This window comes from Puntigrus tetrazona, chromosome 9 (assembly GCF_018831695.1).
Source record: "Puntigrus tetrazona isolate hp1 chromosome 9, ASM1883169v1, whole genome shotgun sequence".
NCBI lineage: Eukaryota > Metazoa > Chordata > Actinopteri > Cypriniformes > Cyprinidae > Puntigrus > Puntigrus tetrazona.
The window spans coordinates 8,474,594-8,494,735 of record NC_056707.1 but is presented as its reverse complement, the minus strand read 5'-3'; the positions used below and the strand labels follow the sequence as shown (position 1 = coordinate 8,494,735).

Sequence of the window (20,142 nt, the reverse complement as noted above, 5' to 3'; positions counted from 1 at the left end):
TCAGATCACGTTTTTGATCAATATCGTCGCAACAAAACACCATGTTTCCATCAAAACAACTCTCCATGGTGAACCGAGTAATCATGCATGCCTCCATAAAAAAGTAAAGGACTATGTTGAAGCGTGACAAAACATTGCAGATTTTGATAAGAGTGAAACAATTATGAACTCCCCTTGTTTTCACCAGTTGAAAGCCATTAAATGCAGTAAACACTTACGAGGAGATGGTAATCTTGGTCTCTGTCTCCTCTTCAATCTTCTTCAGGTTCCTGCCCTCCTTCCCGATCAGTCTTCCGACCAGACTGTTGTGGGCCAGGATCTTCAGAGGAATATCCTCAGTTCTACAGAAGCAAGACCACAAGTTGGCAACCAAAGAGATGTATATAAAGAGCTCCCATGACTCCAGAAGATCCAGACTTACACCTTCGTGTCATCAGCCTCTTTCTGCATGATGTCCATGATCATGCGGCATGCAGCGGAGCAGCCTTCAGGAGTGGAGTGGATGGTGATTGGTTTCTCTGCCGCTCCCGCGTTCTCCTTACGATGGATGTCCACCCTATCAGGACGGGAACATGACTGTTCAGCAGAGATCAGACGAAGCTTCATGAAGAGCTGTCAATGCCATCAAGCGTGTGTTTAAAAAGTTCGTGCTTATTTGATGAATAACATATTTCCAGGATATTTAGTGTGAAAATATATTATCTTAGCAACAGAAGATCTTAGCAATGAATATTATATCAAATGGGTATTTAACTGGAGCAATTCTACGTGCATCGCCATTTAAAACATTTAACGCAATAACTTTTAATTAGGATTTTTAGTCAGCACAGACTTCAATAATAATAATAATAATAATAATAAGTAATGCTTTTCGTGACACTAAAGACTGACATAATGATAAAATTCAGCTTTCCCATTACATAAATATATTTTAATATATTTTAAAATGTCAAAATAAAATGTAAACAAGACAATATTTATAGTAACCATTAACAAATCAGCTGTTTATTAGCTCTTATAAAGCACATATTCTGCATGACCATATTCTTCGTCCCCAACCCTACTAAATACCCAACCGTTAAGGTTAACTACCATGCTATTAATAAGCAGCAAATTAGTTTATTAATGTATTAATTCTAAGTTAATGGTTTGTTAACAGTGAGAACTAGACCTTAAAATAAACTGTGACCCCGTTATATAAATAACAGTTGCAGATATTAATTTCAGTGCAATAAAATGATTCTTCTGAATCTTATTAACCACAGATGTCTCTTCTCTACACTTAAGGACCTCACTCTCTCACTCACTTGGACTGTGTCTGTTTGGTGATGTTTTTGATTGTGAGCCCCTCCTTGCCAATGATGGCTCCCACAAACTGTGTGGGCACCAGCATGCGCAGGGGGAAGTCTGGCTGTTTCTGTCGGGGCCCCAGGGAGCCTGCGGAGGTCCCGGGCTGGGAGTCCTGTTCCCGTGATGTCCTTCCACCCCGACGGTTCCGGGTCGCAGGCAGAGACGGAGCAGCATCCATATCCAAAATATAAGACACTTTAAAGGAGTAATCCTCAAACGTCTGTCCTGTTAGCTTCTCAACAGCTCTGAAGACACAGAGGGGGGCAATTATCAGGGGATTACAATGACAGCGTATAGAGGGGGAATTTTGTACTGCTCTTTTGCAAATCGAAAAAATAAGGCAGGAAAGTAGGACAGTGCATAAAAAAAAGTGACAGGTAAAAATGCACCAACTGTTTATTGAAACATTTTGGGATTTGGGATACGTTTTTCAAAAAAATGTATTTAAAAACTGAATTAGTTACTTGTAATTAATTAGTTGCTTAAATAACTAGCAATGTTTTTTACGTATTTAAGTTTTTGACAGTTTATATAATTTTATGCCCGTGTTATATTAATATTATTTATTTACTATTATAGTATTTTAAATATTTTGATTTGTCCATTTTACATTCAGTTTACATTTTAATCTTAGCTTAAATTTTCTTCATCCATAATTTTTTATTAGTTTAAATGTTTCTATTTAGCCTTAATTTTTTTGTTATTTTTCCATCTAACGTGCAGTACAGCTAACAAAAAGGAGCTCTATACAAAAACCGTACAAAAAAAAAAAAACTATATAACTAAATTAGATTTATACATTTAATATAATAATATTTTAATAATCTTAAAAATAGCAAAGATAACTACATATTCATTCTTAGATCCTTACATTTTAGCCTCTTCTTTTGTTGAATATGTCACATTCACCACTGCAGTTTCTGTATCAGTGTTAACTGCAAAAAGAATGAATACAGAGAGAGAAAATGCGAGTTAGAAGAAGAGAGCTCGATCGCCTTCAGAAATGTGAGACTGCATGCTTCTGCATTATGTGCATACAGACAAACAAATGAAGTTTTACACTAGTGCGTGCATATAAACTAAGGATTACTGTGCCGCGGCCAGATGTGTACTTCACAGGACGAGCACAAAACAACCCTGACGTCCGTAGATCAAAGCCCTGTGTATCTTCTAAATACTCACACAATGAGGGAAAGACCTCCACTCGAAGAGTTCACGCAGCTATACGCATCCAACAGCTAACAATAGCACCTGCGTACAGATCCGGACCTCTAAAGGTCAAGCTGCATTATACTCTCCGAAGAGTGTGAAATGGGGCTAAATGAAGGTTGTGCCACATTACAAGGATTCCTCTTGGGTCATTTGAATAATTACAGACAGAAGCCACTGCAGAGACGATGTTTTTAAGAGGAAAGCCTGCCTTTTAATTGATTAGATGAAATTGTGTTTTCCTAAACGACCAGACAGTCTGTCTGGAAGAAGAGTGGAAGTTGAGTGGGATGGCTGGGCAGAAATCCAGAGCTTCACACATGAAGAGAACCGCAAAGTATCGCTGTAAGAGAGCTCAAGCGATCAATCTCAGAGCCAATGACTGTCACCGGTGAAGACACATCACGCAATAAGTACTAAGAAAGAAAATAGCAATGCCCTTGCATCATGCCGACACAATGGCATTTAATTCATAAGATGCAGTAACACAACACTATTTGGATACGATTCGTTTTCTAAATGATGCTGGAGCTATTATTATCACCGTAGTCTCTGATTTCATTCATTCAGACTGGATTCCAAATTCTACAGTTTTTCGAGACAGTAAGTCGTTTCCATCACCCTGTTTTTATCTACATTCTGACATATCCCAATTCACTAAAAAAGGTTTAAGATCAGTAGACTTGGCTTGTGCAAAAAAAGGGTTAATGTGAATAATGGGAGGTAGAAACACATTTGGAGAATAAATTCCCCCATATGCATCAAGAAAGTGTTATGGGGTGGGATAACTTCACTAACCAGTGGACCAGACTCATTCTATAGCATCTGAAATTATGTTTTGGTCATTTTTGAAATGCCTGAGCAAAGTCTGTCAAGGTATTTTTGTATAACTGCCTCCCAAACTGTGTTCCCAAACAGCAATCATCCACCTCCGAAAGCAATGACCACATTACTTTGTTTCGTCTACTATGAGGTGCAAGTCATTTATTATATATGAAAATTATTATATTCAGTTTCTTTTACCATTTTTTCACAGTGATTCGTAGTCTCAGCTTTTCAGAAAGTGACAATTTTGTTGTCTTTGACTCGTTGGATGGAAACGGTGCTTATTTGGAAATGTTTTATGCAATACTCAAATATTCACAAGTTAAATTCGCAACTTTGGATGGAAACCAAGCTTATGATATGATGCCATTTTAGAAAGTCATCTGTCATCACAGCGAATGATAAATTCCTGAGGTACAAATCCTGTTCAGAAAAAGACCTTAGGAATGTTAAGTATTAAAAGAAACTTTTAGAAATTCTTGAAATAAAAACCTTACTGGTAATTATTTTATTCATTAAATTAATTAAATTCAGCACCTTCTTTTATTTCATATATATTGTAAATTAATTATAAAAACATTTGTATAAAAATTTAAATAAAAAAATGAATAATCTCCCCAATAATAAACAGTATCAGTATTGTTACATTTTTAATTGACTGTTAAACCATATAACAATTTTAGTTCCCATTTATACGAAGGTGTTTTTTTTTAAACTATCCTAGTCTACACCGGTGTTTTCTCAGCATTTTAGAAACAATCTCCATCTACACTCTACAACTAAAAACGCATGTCACATGACCGTGCGTGCAGGTACATCCATGGTCGTCAAGGATACGCAGAGCGAATGTGGCAGACACATTTCAGTTTAAAACGAAAAACACTAGTAAAACTGGGAAATCCGCAAAAAAGGGGGTTTTCTAAACTATATGAAAGCAACATATGAACCTTTTCATATACTGAGTACATTTCTAGGAACACAACATTTTTGAACCTTTTCTCCTCTATTGTTGACTCATTCACATTCAGGATACCACTGACACGTTTACTAAGACGAGAATGACTTTGTCTGGATTATGAACAGCTGTCTGTGTCTGATATCAGCATATAAAGACAGATCATCAAGCACCATTCTAACAACATTCATTTAACACCGACGTTTTATCACTTTTAGTCACTAAACACCTCTTATTCAAATCACAAGTAGTTACAGGAGGAGCATGTTAACACCAAGCGTACACACGATCCGTCTCAGCTTTGAGTGAGAAAGAGACCGCAGGCGCCTACCTCCCTATTACCACACCCCACCTCCCCTAAAACACACACACACACACACACACACACATTACAGCTGGAGCCTCGCCTCTCTGTCCCACTTCAATCCACACACTGCCACTCCATCACACTGCTCATATGAGACAGAGCAGAGTTCATCCCTCTGATCCACGCTCAGTCGCCTGTGTGCCTCCCTCTCATGCTCTCTCTCTCTCTCATTTGGGAAAGACAACTACAGAACCTCAAAACTGAGACGGCTCCACTGGTAGTATGTGTTAATGCACACATTGTCTCTGTAGTCCGCGGTCTGTTAGTAATCAAGGCTCATCCACAGCACATCAGCACATGAGCTGTAAGAAGAAGTCCCCAAAAGAAAAAGATTTTTAATGGGTTCATAAATATGAGTAATACACCTGATTACAAAAGCATCCACCTGATACGAGCTGCAAACATGTTGATTACAAAAATATTGGAACATTTTTAGGCAGAATTTATCTCTGCTTAAAATGTCAACTACGCAAACACACACAAACACAAACTAAACTTGGTATACTCTATTAGTATAATCATTTTTGGCTATGGCAACTCATTTACCTTGTTCCACATTTTCTACAGTACCATACTGTGCTAATAGGCTGTCCAAAACCTGCAACGAGAAGAGAACAAATCAGTTACAAACAAAAACAGCAAAACATCTCATAAACTCTTATTAGACTGAATTCCAGAAGATAAACAAAACGAAAAGTTCACCCGAAAAGAAAATGCCATTATTATACTCACCGTTATGTCAAATATCAAATCCTATTATTTTTTATATCAAAGTAAGCATATAACTAGGAGTTTGGTGGAAGGAAGTGTTTTGGTTTTGAAAGGCGCCTGGTGTCCATCTAATCTGGTGTATATCTCTTATTTATTTGACTGAAAATGCAGTAAAAACGGTGATGCTGTGAAATAAATATTACAATTTAAAATTATGTTTTCTTTTTTAAAAATTAATTAAAATACTGATGATAAAGCTGATTTTCAGCAGCCAGTCTTTCGCAAGAAATAACTCTAACATGCTATTTAGGTGCACACGAAACCTTTCTTACTATTATCATTGTTAAAAACTTATATACTGCTCAGTATTTTTCTTCAAACACAGCTTTTAATAACGAAGTTCACAGTAACTACGATTAATGAATGCTGTAGAAGAATTGTTCATTTTTAGTTCACGTTAACTAATGTAGCTAATTAATGAACCTTATTGTTACCAAAAAAACCTAACTGACAGCAACCCTCTGAACGGTGGTGTAGCTTTCATCAAACAACCGCAGTACAGTCACCTGGGGCTGTCAAAGTTAAGTGTAATTGTTTAGTCATCATATGCTTAGTTTGGTTCGTTTGAGAATTTTTTTAATTCTATGCTATTCTTATGTTCTGCAAAGCTTATGTCAAGCGTCTGTTCATGCTCATATTAAAAACGATGTCTAAATGTCACCAAAACAGCCACTTGTGTGAGCAGTAATTGCTCATATGGTGTGATATTCAACAAACACCCCGCTTTGTGCACAGTGGACCACTAAACTCAAAAGAGCGCTGCGTAATGCTGAGGCACAGTGTCCAAATGCATGCACAAGTGTGTGTGAGCGTGCAAGTGGGCCAGCGCTCGCTGTTATGATGTCATCGGGATTTACAATCAGGTCACCAGGGCTGAACTCTCTCTAGACAGATTCATGTGGACTGCAGAGGAAGTGTACTTGTGTGTGTGTGTATGGGTGCAGCATCCATAACCGGGAGTTAAAGAAAGAAGCGCTGCAGCCCAGAGGAGACAGACAAGAGTCTTGACCACACACACACACACACACACACACACACACACACACACACACAGCGCTGTTCTCTCTGTCCGTGCGGTTACACACTTACCTCCCACTGGAGATGAGGAGGAATGTTCCGGATCTGAATCTTCCGACTCCTGCGGACACAGAAAGAAAGAGAGTGACAGTGAGACAAAGAAAGAAAGTGAAAGGGAGATGCACAGCGGTATTCAACATAGGTGCTACAGCGTGAAAACATACAGGCTGCCTCTAGATCAGATCCAACCCAAACTAAAGAAACAGTGGGGAGAAAAAAACGTTAGTTGTCCAGTCAATAAGCTGTAACTTGGGTTATCCACTTGCTGAGATATGAGAAACCTTTTCCTAAAAACTGTGAAAGACATAAATCATAACAATTAAGTGAATCAATCTAGTTCTAATCACTGAATAAAGGACTCTGAAAACACTATAGTCCAGTATTACGCTGTTTTATATTTTGTAAAATGCTACAGAAAATAAATACTGTTGTTATATTGCAAGGTTTTGTGATATTGGTATAAAGTATATAAACAAAACGTATTGTTGAAATGAACAAACATAACCCATACAAGCTATATGAGAGCAAGTATACACTCGCAGATATAAATATATATCGTGATATAATATGCATAATACTGTATACACAAGATTTTACACTATTGCCTTCACACAATGAAAAAAAACATATGCTGTGTGACATGGAAAAAATACTATTAAGATATGCATGTATACTACTAAGATACTATTAACTTATTAAATATTATTTTTATGACTATAATTTTAACAATTTCAACATAATTATGCCTATTAAAAGGTTTAAACTTGGAGCCTTTTTAATAGGGTTATTGCACAAGGATTTTGATACATCTATTGCCATCCTGCCTATGAAGTCCAATGTCTTTCTGCGCCATTCTAAAATTGCTCAAATCCTTTAAACCAATCACAAGCTCATCGTGTTCACTGCGGGCAACCGTCCAATGACACATGCTTAGGAGAGAAAGAGAGAGAGAGAGAGACAGAAATAAGTGTAGTAGTAAAGGGAAAGCAGGTCCCTCATTCACTACTTTGCACAGGAGGAATTTGACTGTGTCTGCGATCCTTCATTCGTCGGGTCTGACGCTACCCACCAGCCTGTGAGCGTACTGACACCAAAGCCACACAAACCGCTCCACCACAAGCTGTTAACAACTACATTAAAATAAGTGGAACCGAGCTGGCCAGAGGACGAGATTTAAAAGAGCAGTAAGAGAGAGAGAGAGAAGGAGAACCAGATCAGCAGAGGCACTTTCACTCTCCGTTCATTAGGGCTCTTCTGCAGGTAGTCTTTGATAAGACGAATGCAGAGTAAACAGATGGATAACAACGCATGCGAGAGGCTTACAAAGATGTGCCACGCATTATTTTTCACGGTGCCCGACAGCAAGAGATTAAACTCATTCTTTCAGAGTGAACCGAATACACTGCAGAGTCTTTACACATTCTCTCACCCTCTGCCCAGCACACTTTGCAGTACTCTACGTGGATCCGAGCGCTCACACGGCTCTATAAACCGTGACACTCCCTCGAGCCTTCTAACTGCCTCGGCCTTAAAGCATCCCTTCAGCTTCGGGCTAATGCTGTGGCCTGCAAACTGTCAATCCTTTTAAGCCTCCTGTTGAGAAGGGGCAATTTGGGATATCCCATTTGAGCATGGCAGTTCAGCTAGCTCAAACCTCCACCTCTTCATCCTGACCCTCCAATTAGAGGTTCAGCTGTAGCACCGCATCTCCGGCGGACATGATCTGCCCCACTACACTACATAATCATCATTATAATCACTGACGCTGTCTGCAGTGGAGAAGTCCGTTGCAGCTGGTTGTGACGCAACTTGAGTTGACAGGCATGTCATCTGTAGTTCTGATGCACCTGTAGTGCTATTATGCAAGCCATCTATTGAATATTACAAAATGTAAACCATATTTATGATACAATTCAAAATGTTGTGTAAGGGTGATTTAACGTGTATGGGATGATGGGTCAATAAATGTAATTAAAGCAATGAAAGAACCCTCACACCCGGGCTTACTGCCTTCTGGTGGCTTTAGAAGACAGTAAACAGTGAGTTGTTTATTTAAAAGAAAAATACTAAAAGAATATATCAAATTAATTTATATATCCCAAACCTCTGACTGCCAGCTGGTGGCGCTATGTCTATAACTGAATATTGGCATGTAGATGTCTTCAGACCAGCACTTTTATCAAACATATGAAGTTCGGTGCAGATTGAACGTGGTATGCTTGAGTTAAATCAAAGCATGACATATCCTATTGTCAACAGGTGTCGTTACAATTATATCTGAATCCTGGCTTTTACATGCCTTCAGGCCAGTGTTCTTTCCAAATATTTGAAGTCTGGTGCAGATTGGACATTGCATGTTGAAGTTAGTGTAAAAAAAAAAAAAAATTTTCCTGTTGCCTGGCGCTATGACTAAAAAGGAATTTTGGCCTTCGGTTGTGTTCAGGCCAGGACCCTTATCAAATGTGTGAAGTTAGCGGTAGCGTCGTGGGCAGTGCACTGACATTTAGGTCAGCACTAATAATGCTTAATAAGGTGCTCAGGTCCTAATAATAATAATAATAAGAAGAAGAAGAAGAAGAAGAAGAAGAAGAAGAAGAAGAAGAAGAAGAAGAAGAAGAAGAAGAAGAAGAAGAAGAAGAAGAAGAAGAAGAAGAAAGACAGAGTAATTACAGAAACTATCTACAGATTTATTTACATGCAGGTATTTTTTAAATATATGTACAAGTATAAAAACGTATGTATAAAATCAGTGCATTTTACCAAGTAATTATATTATATGCAAGTACATAGTAGCTAAGGCCACTTGAGATGAAGTGGGACCTTTTGTTTTTATCGTCAGCCTGTGAAGGCTGGATCACTGAATCACAGGAAAGAAGAGACTAGCGGCAGCGGTTCGTTTCTCCATCATGCCATGCGCTGAGGTTCAAGTGCAGACGACAACAAGTGGACGGCTTCTTTTCTGTCTGCTCGCTCTCCCTCTCTAACCACCACAACCATCCGTGTTCTTTCCTTCTCTTCTCCTCCTCCATCTCTCCTCCACCCTGCTGGGGTGGAAAAAGTGACAGTGCTCTCCACAACTCTTCAGGGGCTCTTCATTTTCAGCATGCCTGTGGCAGCACTGGATTACTGAGCCCTTCCTGGACGTGCACAGACTCAGACGCACACGCCCTGCCTATCACAGGAGGATCCTGGTAAACCTCGGTATGAGCATCTCTCTGCCTTTCTTCATATTCATAAATGACATGCACATAAGGACCTTAAGTTGTCCTTGTTGTCTGAGACGTGGCCTGGTGCATATGCTCCATCAGCCGCATGATGGTGCTTGCATTTGCAACACAAGTCCAGTTTGCATTATTTCTCGATCCCGTTTCCTTATTTCTCCACATTTTTAAGTTCTTTCAACCTCAGCGTTCCCAAAAATAAAGTGTTGCAAAAAGGTCCAAAAATTAACAGTACTAAATACACTTATTTGGCAAATACTTGAAAATTATTTACAAATTTATCCGTATCATCAATAAGTTTTGTAAATGCATGATCATTTCCCCACATTTCATCTTGATTATATATGCAATCATACATTTACTTTTACTTAAAATTACTTAAATTACCTGATCTCAAAATGCATATTTATTTTTCGTACTTCACATTATAAAGTCATAATTCATAGTGTTTATAGCATTTAAATAAAACTTAAGTTTTAGTGTTTCATTTTTAATTGTTATATATTATATCATTGCATGATTAAAAACAAAACGAGCTTTAAAATGATCACACAAACACTTTACTAAAAAGTGTATTTTTTTAAATATTTGAATATCTGCTATACATCTATAACTCAAATTCAAATATGCTAAATAAAGTCCCAGTTTAAGCCATGACCAATTCTAGTTAGTCTTGTTTAAAATAGTACAGATTTTCAACCCATTTGTCTGCCAATACAATAAACATAATAACATCGGTTTACTGGTATTTGCTTCAACTTTTAAAATCGTAAAATACTAAACACCGAAAAGGTGCATTTACTCCGTAAACAAATCACACTGAGAAACACAAGCACATAGAAGCGCAACTTGAATTCTGCATTAGTCCCACTCACGCACATAAAAATAATGCCATAAATGAGCTCACACACACAAACACCGAGACAAATTCTGGATCTCTGAGGATCAATTTATGATGTGCCATCAGGAGGGGGCAGTTTTATTAGCTTGTTATTTTCGAATCTCTTCAGTGAGTATTTGTTTATATTTATGTGTAATGGAGCTGAACCCAATGCCCTTTTGAAACCAGTCTCACAGACCCCTTCACCCCAGTCCAAAACCACCAGCACTAGAAGATGCAGGCTGAATGCACTGCTTACCGTGTGTTTGTTGAACGTAACCAAGCTGTCTGCTGCTGGTTTAGAAAAGGGTGCCAGACAACTAAATAAAAAAACATGCTTCTCAATTTCTGCCTTTGAATATCTGAGGGTGGCCACGTTCATTTGAAAAGCTAATATTTACAGCAGCCAGCTGCAGCGCACGAGCTAGAAAACCATGTCGGCGCACACCCTCGCATACAGATCCTCACATCCGCGCGGATGGTGCGAAGGAACGTTTACCGTTCAGCTGACGGGTCAGAATAGCACCATTCACCTTGGGCCAGGACCTCTCAGACCTGCTAACGACCACCATCTGATCATCCCTGTCAGCCAGACGAAAATGTTATTCACCATACATAAATCACCCGGCCACAACGCCGGCACGTGAGCAGGGGCAGCTTGCTGGGCATCACACGTGTGCCGACACAGAACAAACCTACGGCCATTCCTCGTTGGAGGAAGAGAAAACGGTGGACCTTACTGCTTCTCTAATCTTCTGGCTGTGGAAACAAAGAAAGGAAGTGGACTCTTATCTGGATCCATGCACAGGAAATGAGAACAGCACTTGGATGCATGTCTTGTGATGAATTAAAAAGGTTCTTGAACAACATGACCTCTGTCTGATCCTGAGACATCCACATTGAAGCTTAAATGCTACATGTTCCTTACAAGTGGGCAAAGTTTGACTGGTTAGGCCTCTATAAACAATGAGTGACATACGCAAGAGATTACTTCCGGCGTATTTTGTGCGTGCTCTGCCATAGTCTGTGCACGCACGGTGGACATGGTGGTGTACAAGAGGTAAAAAACGTTTTTTCTCCTCACAAAAACTGCTTTGTGTCTTAGACCATCAATATATCGTTGTGATGGAGTATGGTTCAATTTGGATTTCTCCAAGTGTTTTTTTTCCTCTCATAGAGAAAGTTCCTTATACCGATCATTATATGACGGACTACAAAGGTTTGGCTTACAAAATCTCAAAATTGGATCTAATGAAGACATAAAAGACACTAGGTGCCCTTGGGGTAAGCCGATAAACTTCAAATTTTATTTTCAAAGTGAACTATCCATTTAACCTCTCCTATTTGAATCTTGCTACTAAGTGTCCGCTTTCAAACTGTCAATTTTATCATGAAACTTAAACAAAACACATTGTTTTAATGCTTCTAATGTAGTTCTAATATGAAACTCCGCTGTAGTGGACTCAAAAGCACATAAGAATGATCATTGCTTTCTCCATCTTTACTACTAGTTAAAGCATAAAATAAACATGTCTTAGCATCAGAAGCTGTGAAACAGCGCAAACAGCAGAAGCATACAAACAGCGCAAATAAAACTTATTTCTTATGTAATCATTCATCGGACGTCAATGAAACCGCTTGTAAACAATGTCACATAATGCTACATTTACCTCAGGTAAACCATTCAATATCTACAGTAAGCTAAAAAAATATTTTTCCAAATATATTAAATATTATTTAGAATATTTTTGCTTAAACTTTTAATGATGTCTTATTTAACGCACGTTTAAATAAACAGCTCATGAAATCAGGTTTTTATATCAGTCACGGGATGTAAATCACATTATTAAAAAGTAGATTTAAAAAACCTGCCAAATATATACTAATCATGTTTTATAGTAAACAACATAAATAGCATAGATTTTTTTTTATCTGTATTATACCTAACATCTAAATGGATCGAGTCAAATCAAGAGGTTTTACATTTAAATGGAAAACTGTGAATATCCAACCGTCACCCAGACCTACCATTTATTGTTGCATCTTTGAATCTAAATCCATATTAGTCTCATGGGAGGAGCAGACGTTATGATGGGTAACATCCACAGGAACAAAAAACGCACTCATGCAGAGATGAGACATAGTGGCTCCACTCCATATGGGTGGCAGGACACATACACTCACACACTCATAAGGGTGTGCAGAACTGACACCAGGCGGCAGCTCGCAAGCCACAGACGGCCAATGTTCCATGTCTGTCCTATACGTCCCACAGTGTGGCCTCATAAAGACTCAAAGAAGAAGAGCTAAGTTAGCAGGAACGTTTGCTCCCTCCTCAGATGCATGAAATGCAGCCCTACTTCAAAAGTCTTGTACTTGGGTTGTAAATATATGCGGATGCTTTAAAAAGAATTACATTCCTGGCTTTAATAGTTTTGGATGCACATGAATTTTAAAAGCCACAATGGGTTCCCCTCAGTCTCAGGAACCCCTGTGAAAAAAAGAAGCATTTATGCTTACAGAAGTGCTGGTTTTCTTCAGAAATTCAGCATTTTGGAAAGCTCACCGGTAGTTCTTGAGAGTCACATGACAGAAAGAACAGAACTCACTTTGCTTGGCATGTCTACAGCTGAAATGCTGAATGAAGATAAGTAACGAAAGATTTCCGATTACTGGTTTGCAAGAAATTTCGGTATAGAATAATAATCCCCAAAATGTCTGTTTTCAAAGAAATAAAGAAAAACTCCTTGCAATGTTCTATTTTCACTGCTTTCTAAAGCAAGGTCCTGGAGATGCTGGAGTGCATGAAATTTGCTTTCTAATACTGGTCATGAGATTCATTACAATTATTTCATTCTATATATTATATTTATGTTTCTCTTAAGGATCATACACTACCCTTGAAAAGTTTGGGTCAAGAATTTTTTTTAAGAAGTTAATACTTTTCTTCAGCAAGAACACAATAACTTGAGCAAATGTGAAGGAAGACATTTATAATGTTACAAAAGATTAGATTTTTTCATATTAACAATTCTTTCTATTCATCAAAGAATACTTTGAAAGTAGCACAACTGTTTCAACATTAATAAACGATAGGTTATCTGATAAATGATAATGTATCAGCTTATATATTATTTCTGAATGATCACGTAACACTTAAGCCTGAAGTAAAGGTTGATGAAAATTCAGCTTTGCATTGAGCACGACTTTCTGTAATGGGGCAATTTTTACTAAGCTCATTGTTCTAAACAAGCAAGGTGTGCTCTCATTGGCCAGTTATCCAGTGCCTTGTGATTGGCGGAAAATCGCGAACATGTGACGGAAATGTTACTTGTTTTGACCGTACTGTGATGTCATGTCCTGACAAAACAAAACAAAACACAGAAACAGCTAAAATGCTGAAATGATACTATATTAAACCATTCAGAGGGCAATCAACTGAGGTTAACACCTCGACCAGAAGATCATTCTTTGCGTCAGATAAGTTGCCAAAGATGGGGTTTTACTTTTGCACAAATGTTTTGTCTTCCTTGTGATCAACACAAATGACTTCCTCCCCACTGTTACAACTGACTGAGCCTTCAGTGTTTCCTGAAGTCACTATAGAAGTTCTCACAACAGGAACTAAAACTCTGAACTCTGCAAGTGTCACTGGAACACTGTGTACTTTTCTAATGGCAACAGATCAGACAGAAGAAGAAACAAGACTATGCCGTGCATTTTAAGAATAAACTCAATGAGTACACAATTTATTTGGACAAGCAACACTTTTTTGTAGAGTTGGCTCAAAAATTCAGTTATCGCTTAAGTATAAAAAACTATTTACATTTTAATTACTCAGATTGGAAGAAATGTCCCATGTGTTTAGATTTGCATTTACCTTAGAGTGTACGGAGGCAACAAGAGGACAGAGAACTTCTGCCAAAGAAACATCACAGATAAAGGCAATGTTCAAATGACACCAGAAACATTCAACGTGATGAATGTGACCTGAGACAGTGACGTTTATCGATCACTGCAGAAACCATTGTGATCCATACTTCCTTTTTTCTGCTCCTTAGACATTCCTGCAAAAGGACCTTAGGGGGACAAACAACACCATATAACCCTCTCTGTCTCTTTCTTATTTGCTGTCGCTCTCACTCTCAGAGCAAAGGCTAATGAGAATGCAGTGTTTTCACCTGCCTGGCTGAAATCCTGCGTGAGGCAGATGCTCCTCGCGGGTAAATAGAGGCAACAGTTCCCTGACAAGCCCTCTGCTGCTGTCAATATTCACTCATTCAAACCAGCAGTCAGACAGTTGTGCACTTAGGAGTCACTCATAAACTCCTCAACTTAGCTTAAGGAAGAAAGGTTTATGTAGCCGTTTAGGAATGTTTAGTGCTTGCTAACAGTTTTGAGGAAGTAAAGCTTATTATGCTTATTATGTTAGAAATGGGGTTTTACCACAATTAATCCTGGGTATTCTTTAGTTGACATTCCAGACCGTCCATTCCTAAACCCAGGGTTTAAGCACCCGCTTGAAATAAATAAGTGGTCTCTTCAATTAAAATTAAAATTGAATTATGCTTAATAAAAAAACTCAAGCTATGCTATGTTTCATTACATATATAGGTTGCATAAATATCAATTTGAAGTGTGGGGTAGGGGTTTGGGCAAAAGGTTGGAAACCACAGGTCTAGTCAATGTATTTTAATGTGTCCAAGCATTCAACATAACTGAAATCAATAAAACAAATAAAGTTATTTGAAAATCAATTTTTTTTTTTTTTTTTTTTTTTTTTTTTTTGTTGTAGCAGTTGGCAGCGCACTTCAGAAAAACCCTACACCTTCCCCAGCTCCACCTTTATAAATCTGCAAACACGGTGAATCTATAAGGGTTATACATATGTCCTATATATGCTACAGCAGTATTTCCTATATGCTCTAGCAGCATGTTGTGGATATATTGGCAGTAGCAAGTCTCGGTAGCGGATCTATTCCGCAAACATTAAATACATCATCACTGTCATGCACATTACCACACCAATCCCTCAAAGAGTACACTTACATACATATTAGGGATGTGCATCTCAATACCTAATGGTGATGCATTGATATCTAGTGGCTCTATACCATAATTTTACCAATACCAGAATGTAATACCTGGGTACAAATAACCAGTCTCAAAACCATATAGAGGATTCATTAATTTTGGTTAATGTTAGGTATGTGTTTAATGCATAAAGTAATGTTAACATGCTAAGTAGCCTTCATATCTCGTTTATAAATAAGTGCTGCAATACTGTTAATGGATATTAACAAATGTTTCTTTAGAGTGTTAATAATTAGTAATATTTAAAATCACGTTCTTATTTCTCTCTGCCTCTCGCTCAGATGTTTCCAGAATTCAATCTCTCGTCTGCTTCATGTTTGCGTTCGGCAATGTAAAAACATCCCATTCATAGTATTGATACTAAAATATAGTAAATTCAAATTAAAATAATATCTGATTGTTTGAAACGCAAGTTCAAACATAATGTGACCAAAACGTCAATGGTTCTAGAGTCACATGCTTAAGCTTTCGTGTTTACTGCATCACATCTCATGTATGTGCGTTGATCAATGGATTCATATTTGATTGTTTTTACTTTTCCCAAGAGGTGGTGTGGAGAAGTTAGTGTTTTTTAATGTATAGCCATGTTTGCACTGCACTGCGAATCGAAAGCATGCGAAGGCGTCTGTTCTCCGTAGCTTTCGGGGTGCTTTGACGTCATACGACGACCACAATGCGTGGCCAGTGCCGCTGCATTAGACCACGTCACGTTTCAAGCCGGCTTGTTTCACGGTTCAGTTTTGTTGACATCATCCAACCCTAGTCAGAGTGCCAGTCTGTCAATCAAGTCAGAATCAAGATGCAATAAATGACTTTCGTGTGCATTCATTTTGCATCGCAGAAGCCTGACAATGCGTGAGGCCCTAGAACTGACCACAAGGGTTCTGTCGCATCATGTGCACACATTTGTATGTCAAAAAAAGGTTGGATAGTTTCAGTTACGCTGCAGGATAACTGATATTAATCTTGGTCATCCTGTATTCTGCCCTACAGTAATCCGAAACCGCTTCTTTTTAATGTCTGAATATTTATAGATGAACTAAAACACTATGAAATGTACTCTGTTAAACAACTTCAGACACTTGGTCTCCCATAATCATTCCCATCTCACCAACTGAAAGTCCACCCTGCAGGCAAAACTGACAGTCAACGTTGAAATAAATAAATATGACATGTAGTCAGTAACAACAGTTCCCGATGACTAAGTAATTAGTGTATCTATACAGCAAGTATCCGTTTACCCTGCAGGAAGATGGAGAAGTTATTAATATTAATACCAATAATACATCTCTCATAATATGCATCTTCACTGAACCATAAAAGGAGTGAGACAGATTTCTGACAGTCTTGGGACTGCTACAGGCAATATTTATTTTTTCACTACAGTTAATCTTTGCCGTGAAAATTCAACTGAAGTGGTTTTAAAATTTAAAAAACACAAATGCAGACTGCTACTGTTTTACAGAGTACATATTAGATGATTTTGTTAACTACAATGTACAATGCAGCGCTCACGGCTGCAGGCGTAACTACTACTCGAGCAGCTGCACTGCAGCTCACTCACACACAGATCACACAGCAGCACCCTCGGTCACAGCCCCGCCCACTGACTGCCACAGCCTATCAGAGAGCACTACACTCTCATCCAATGAGAGACAGAGGAGGCAAACCATACGGTCGGAATGACTGGTCAGAGTCCTGAAATTCACAACACTGAAGATTAAAAATACTGAACCTTACTAAAACAATAAATAAATTTAAACAACTTTTTTTATAATTAACACTGTTCACTAAAAAGAAAAGGATTATATAAAGAGCTAAAAGAATTATTATTAACAATTTAGCTGGGCTACCAAATCATTAGCATGTCTAGTATTAATGTATTGGCTTTATTAGTGTTTATAAAGCACATATTCTGCGTGATTTTGTATCCCTAATCCTACCCGACACCTACACTTAACAACAACCTTCCTAACTATTAATAAAAATCTAATTAAGAGTTTATTAAGAGTTAATGGTTTATTATGAGCGCGAATCGGACCTTATAAATTGTGACCAAATTCATTTTTAAAGCGCTGCGGTCCAGTTTAAATATATTTTTTAATTAATTTATTTCCTAATTATTTTTATTGTATTATTTGTACAATTAAATAGAACCAGTAAACAGTAAAAAAAACAAAAACAAATTCACAATATGTAATAAATCTAAATTTCATTGGTTGCATTATTTAATCTTTAAATTAAATAATGCTATATCTTTTATAATGCCATCTTGGCCATCAGCCACCTTGCGCTCTAAAATAAATTAATAAATAATAGCCCACGTCGCTCTACAGCAGCACTGTAGAAACGTACATGAAATCCATCATGGAGCCAGGAAAGCAAGACAGAAATTACTACAGCACACTGGACCCTGCAGGCGCACCGTGTTCACGGTTTGCTTAAATGTTCAGCTGAAGAGATCACAGGATTTGGGGGAGGGCATTGTTGGTGCACTGATGCATTAAGTAATCAGCGTGCTGGGAGTTTGCTTTCAAAGCATGGTGCAGCAGAGTTGTTGTTAGGTAAACAAAGGTAAAGTCTGCCAGCTGTTTCCAGTACTGCTCCATTTTATGGGTCAGTCACACACACACACACACACAAAAAACCCGGCGACAAGAATCTGCAAGTATTTATCAGTTATTTGTGCTTTCATCTTCCACCGGTAACCGTGATCTGTTTGTTCTCTTATTTGAGACATACCTGCTCTAAATACCACGGCCCCATTAGAGAAACACAAAGAGTACTTCTGGTAAGGAGCTTGACCACTTTGCTCCAGGATATTAATGGTGGAGACAGCAAGGAGTGTTTACATGAGGCATCCTCACTGCATCTCTAAAACAGCTAATAGACTTTTCCCTGATGACTAAGTCTAGGAATATATAAATGCTCTAAAATACTTCAAATGTTTGAGACAAACTAATTCTGTAATCTACCTTACTAAGCATGTCAAATTAATACAACGGCATTTAAGATTTGCTGAAAAAAGCCTGCAGGAATACATTACGGTCTCTATTACGTATTGAATCAAGCAAGTCATTGGAGAATCCCAAATCAGTTCCTGTCATAGTTTACATTAAAGTGACTTCATGTAACGAGTAACAGCTCAAAAATGTAACGAGTTATCCAGTGCCTTAGGCTCTTATTGCTGACAAGATGCATTTATTGCTCTTCGGGAAGATGTACGTTTCATTGGATTTCTTAGAGGAGTATAAATGATGAGAAACGTGCATGATGGGGATGCGGAGCGAAACGACAACATATTTAATAAATTATATACCACATTCGTTTATACATTCCACATCTGTCCTATAGTGCGTAATCATCCGACTCAGAAGCTTCTAATTTGATATCAGAGCAAATATATAGACTGTTGTTCGTGCAATTTGCGACTGTCGTTATTAATTTCGATTGTTAGTATTTACATAAAAAAGTCAAGGCTTTTCTTAATATGTAGGTAATTACTGAATTATTTGATTATTTGTCCAGGTCTAATCAAAAGGCCAGCAGCGGAGGAACAGAATTAAACTGAGCAGCTGAGAACGCCAACAGTATTATAACAAGACAGGCAGAGCAGCAAGGAAGTTGTAGAGGACATTTTAAAATGTGAGTGTTGACAAAACAGGGATGTGTGAGAGAGACTGCAGCTCATCTGAACCCAGTTGGCGCGGTCTACGGGCTGATGATAACATGAACTGCCCTTGGCAGGCTTGTGGTTTTTCTGAGCCTACTCTGGCACACTGAGACCGGTTTCTCCATTCCGTAAAGTGGCGTCCATCGTGATCCACCTGTGCACAGAGTTACAGGCCTTCGAATGCAAAAACGAAATCTCTCTCAATACAGCAGCCTGACGGTCTGCGAAAGGAAGGCAAGTACTGTGTCCAGTGTCATGAGATGTTACGGAAAAGACCACAACAAACACATACTTATGTTTACGATGCTCTACCAGTCTATAAAAACTGCACCATAAAAAAAACCCAACAGCAAATTAACATATGCCTGACTGCATTTATTTATGAACAGCAACTGACCCTTCAATACGCTCTGCTCCCTTGAGTTACGACAGGCTTTGAAGAACCTCCCACAGGACTGAATCTGAGACGTCTATGAAAAGTCTTATGTTTAGTAAAGCGTGCTCATTAAGCAAAAACAATGAATGGGTAATAATTAATGGAATAAAGCCATAAAATAAAAAAACGTCAAGCTTTTCACTCGTGCTCAACATGTCTGCTCTCGTGTTAAGCGCGCAGCAGCTTCAAAACAACTTCAGGCCGCCGAAATACTGATTCACGAACATCTTCATATTAAAACACTCCCCCTTCTGCACTACGAGCTGACACATCGCAAGTGACAC

General features: G+C 38.2%; 1 protein-coding gene across 3 annotated transcripts in view; it reads right to left on the bottom strand.

Annotated features, from left to right (window-relative positions):
* Nucleotides 1-20,142, bottom strand: part of igf2bp2a (insulin-like growth factor 2 mRNA binding protein 2a) — a 44,053-nt gene that overhangs the window by 10,061 nt on the left and 13,850 nt on the right. For all 3 annotated transcript variants that reach the window (XM_043249496.1, XM_043249497.1, XM_043249498.1), the window contains exons 3-8: nt 6,567-6,615; nt 5,253-5,304; nt 2,222-2,285; nt 1,308-1,595; nt 422-556; nt 219-341 (exon numbers count right to left, since the gene is read on the bottom strand). In XM_043249496.1, the coding sequence (XP_043105431.1) occupies nt 219-341; nt 422-556; nt 1,308-1,595; nt 2,222-2,285; nt 5,253-5,304; nt 6,567-6,615 (711 nt within the window). The remainder of the gene's footprint in view (nt 1-218; nt 342-421; nt 557-1,307; nt 1,596-2,221; nt 2,286-5,252; nt 5,305-6,566; nt 6,616-20,142) is intronic.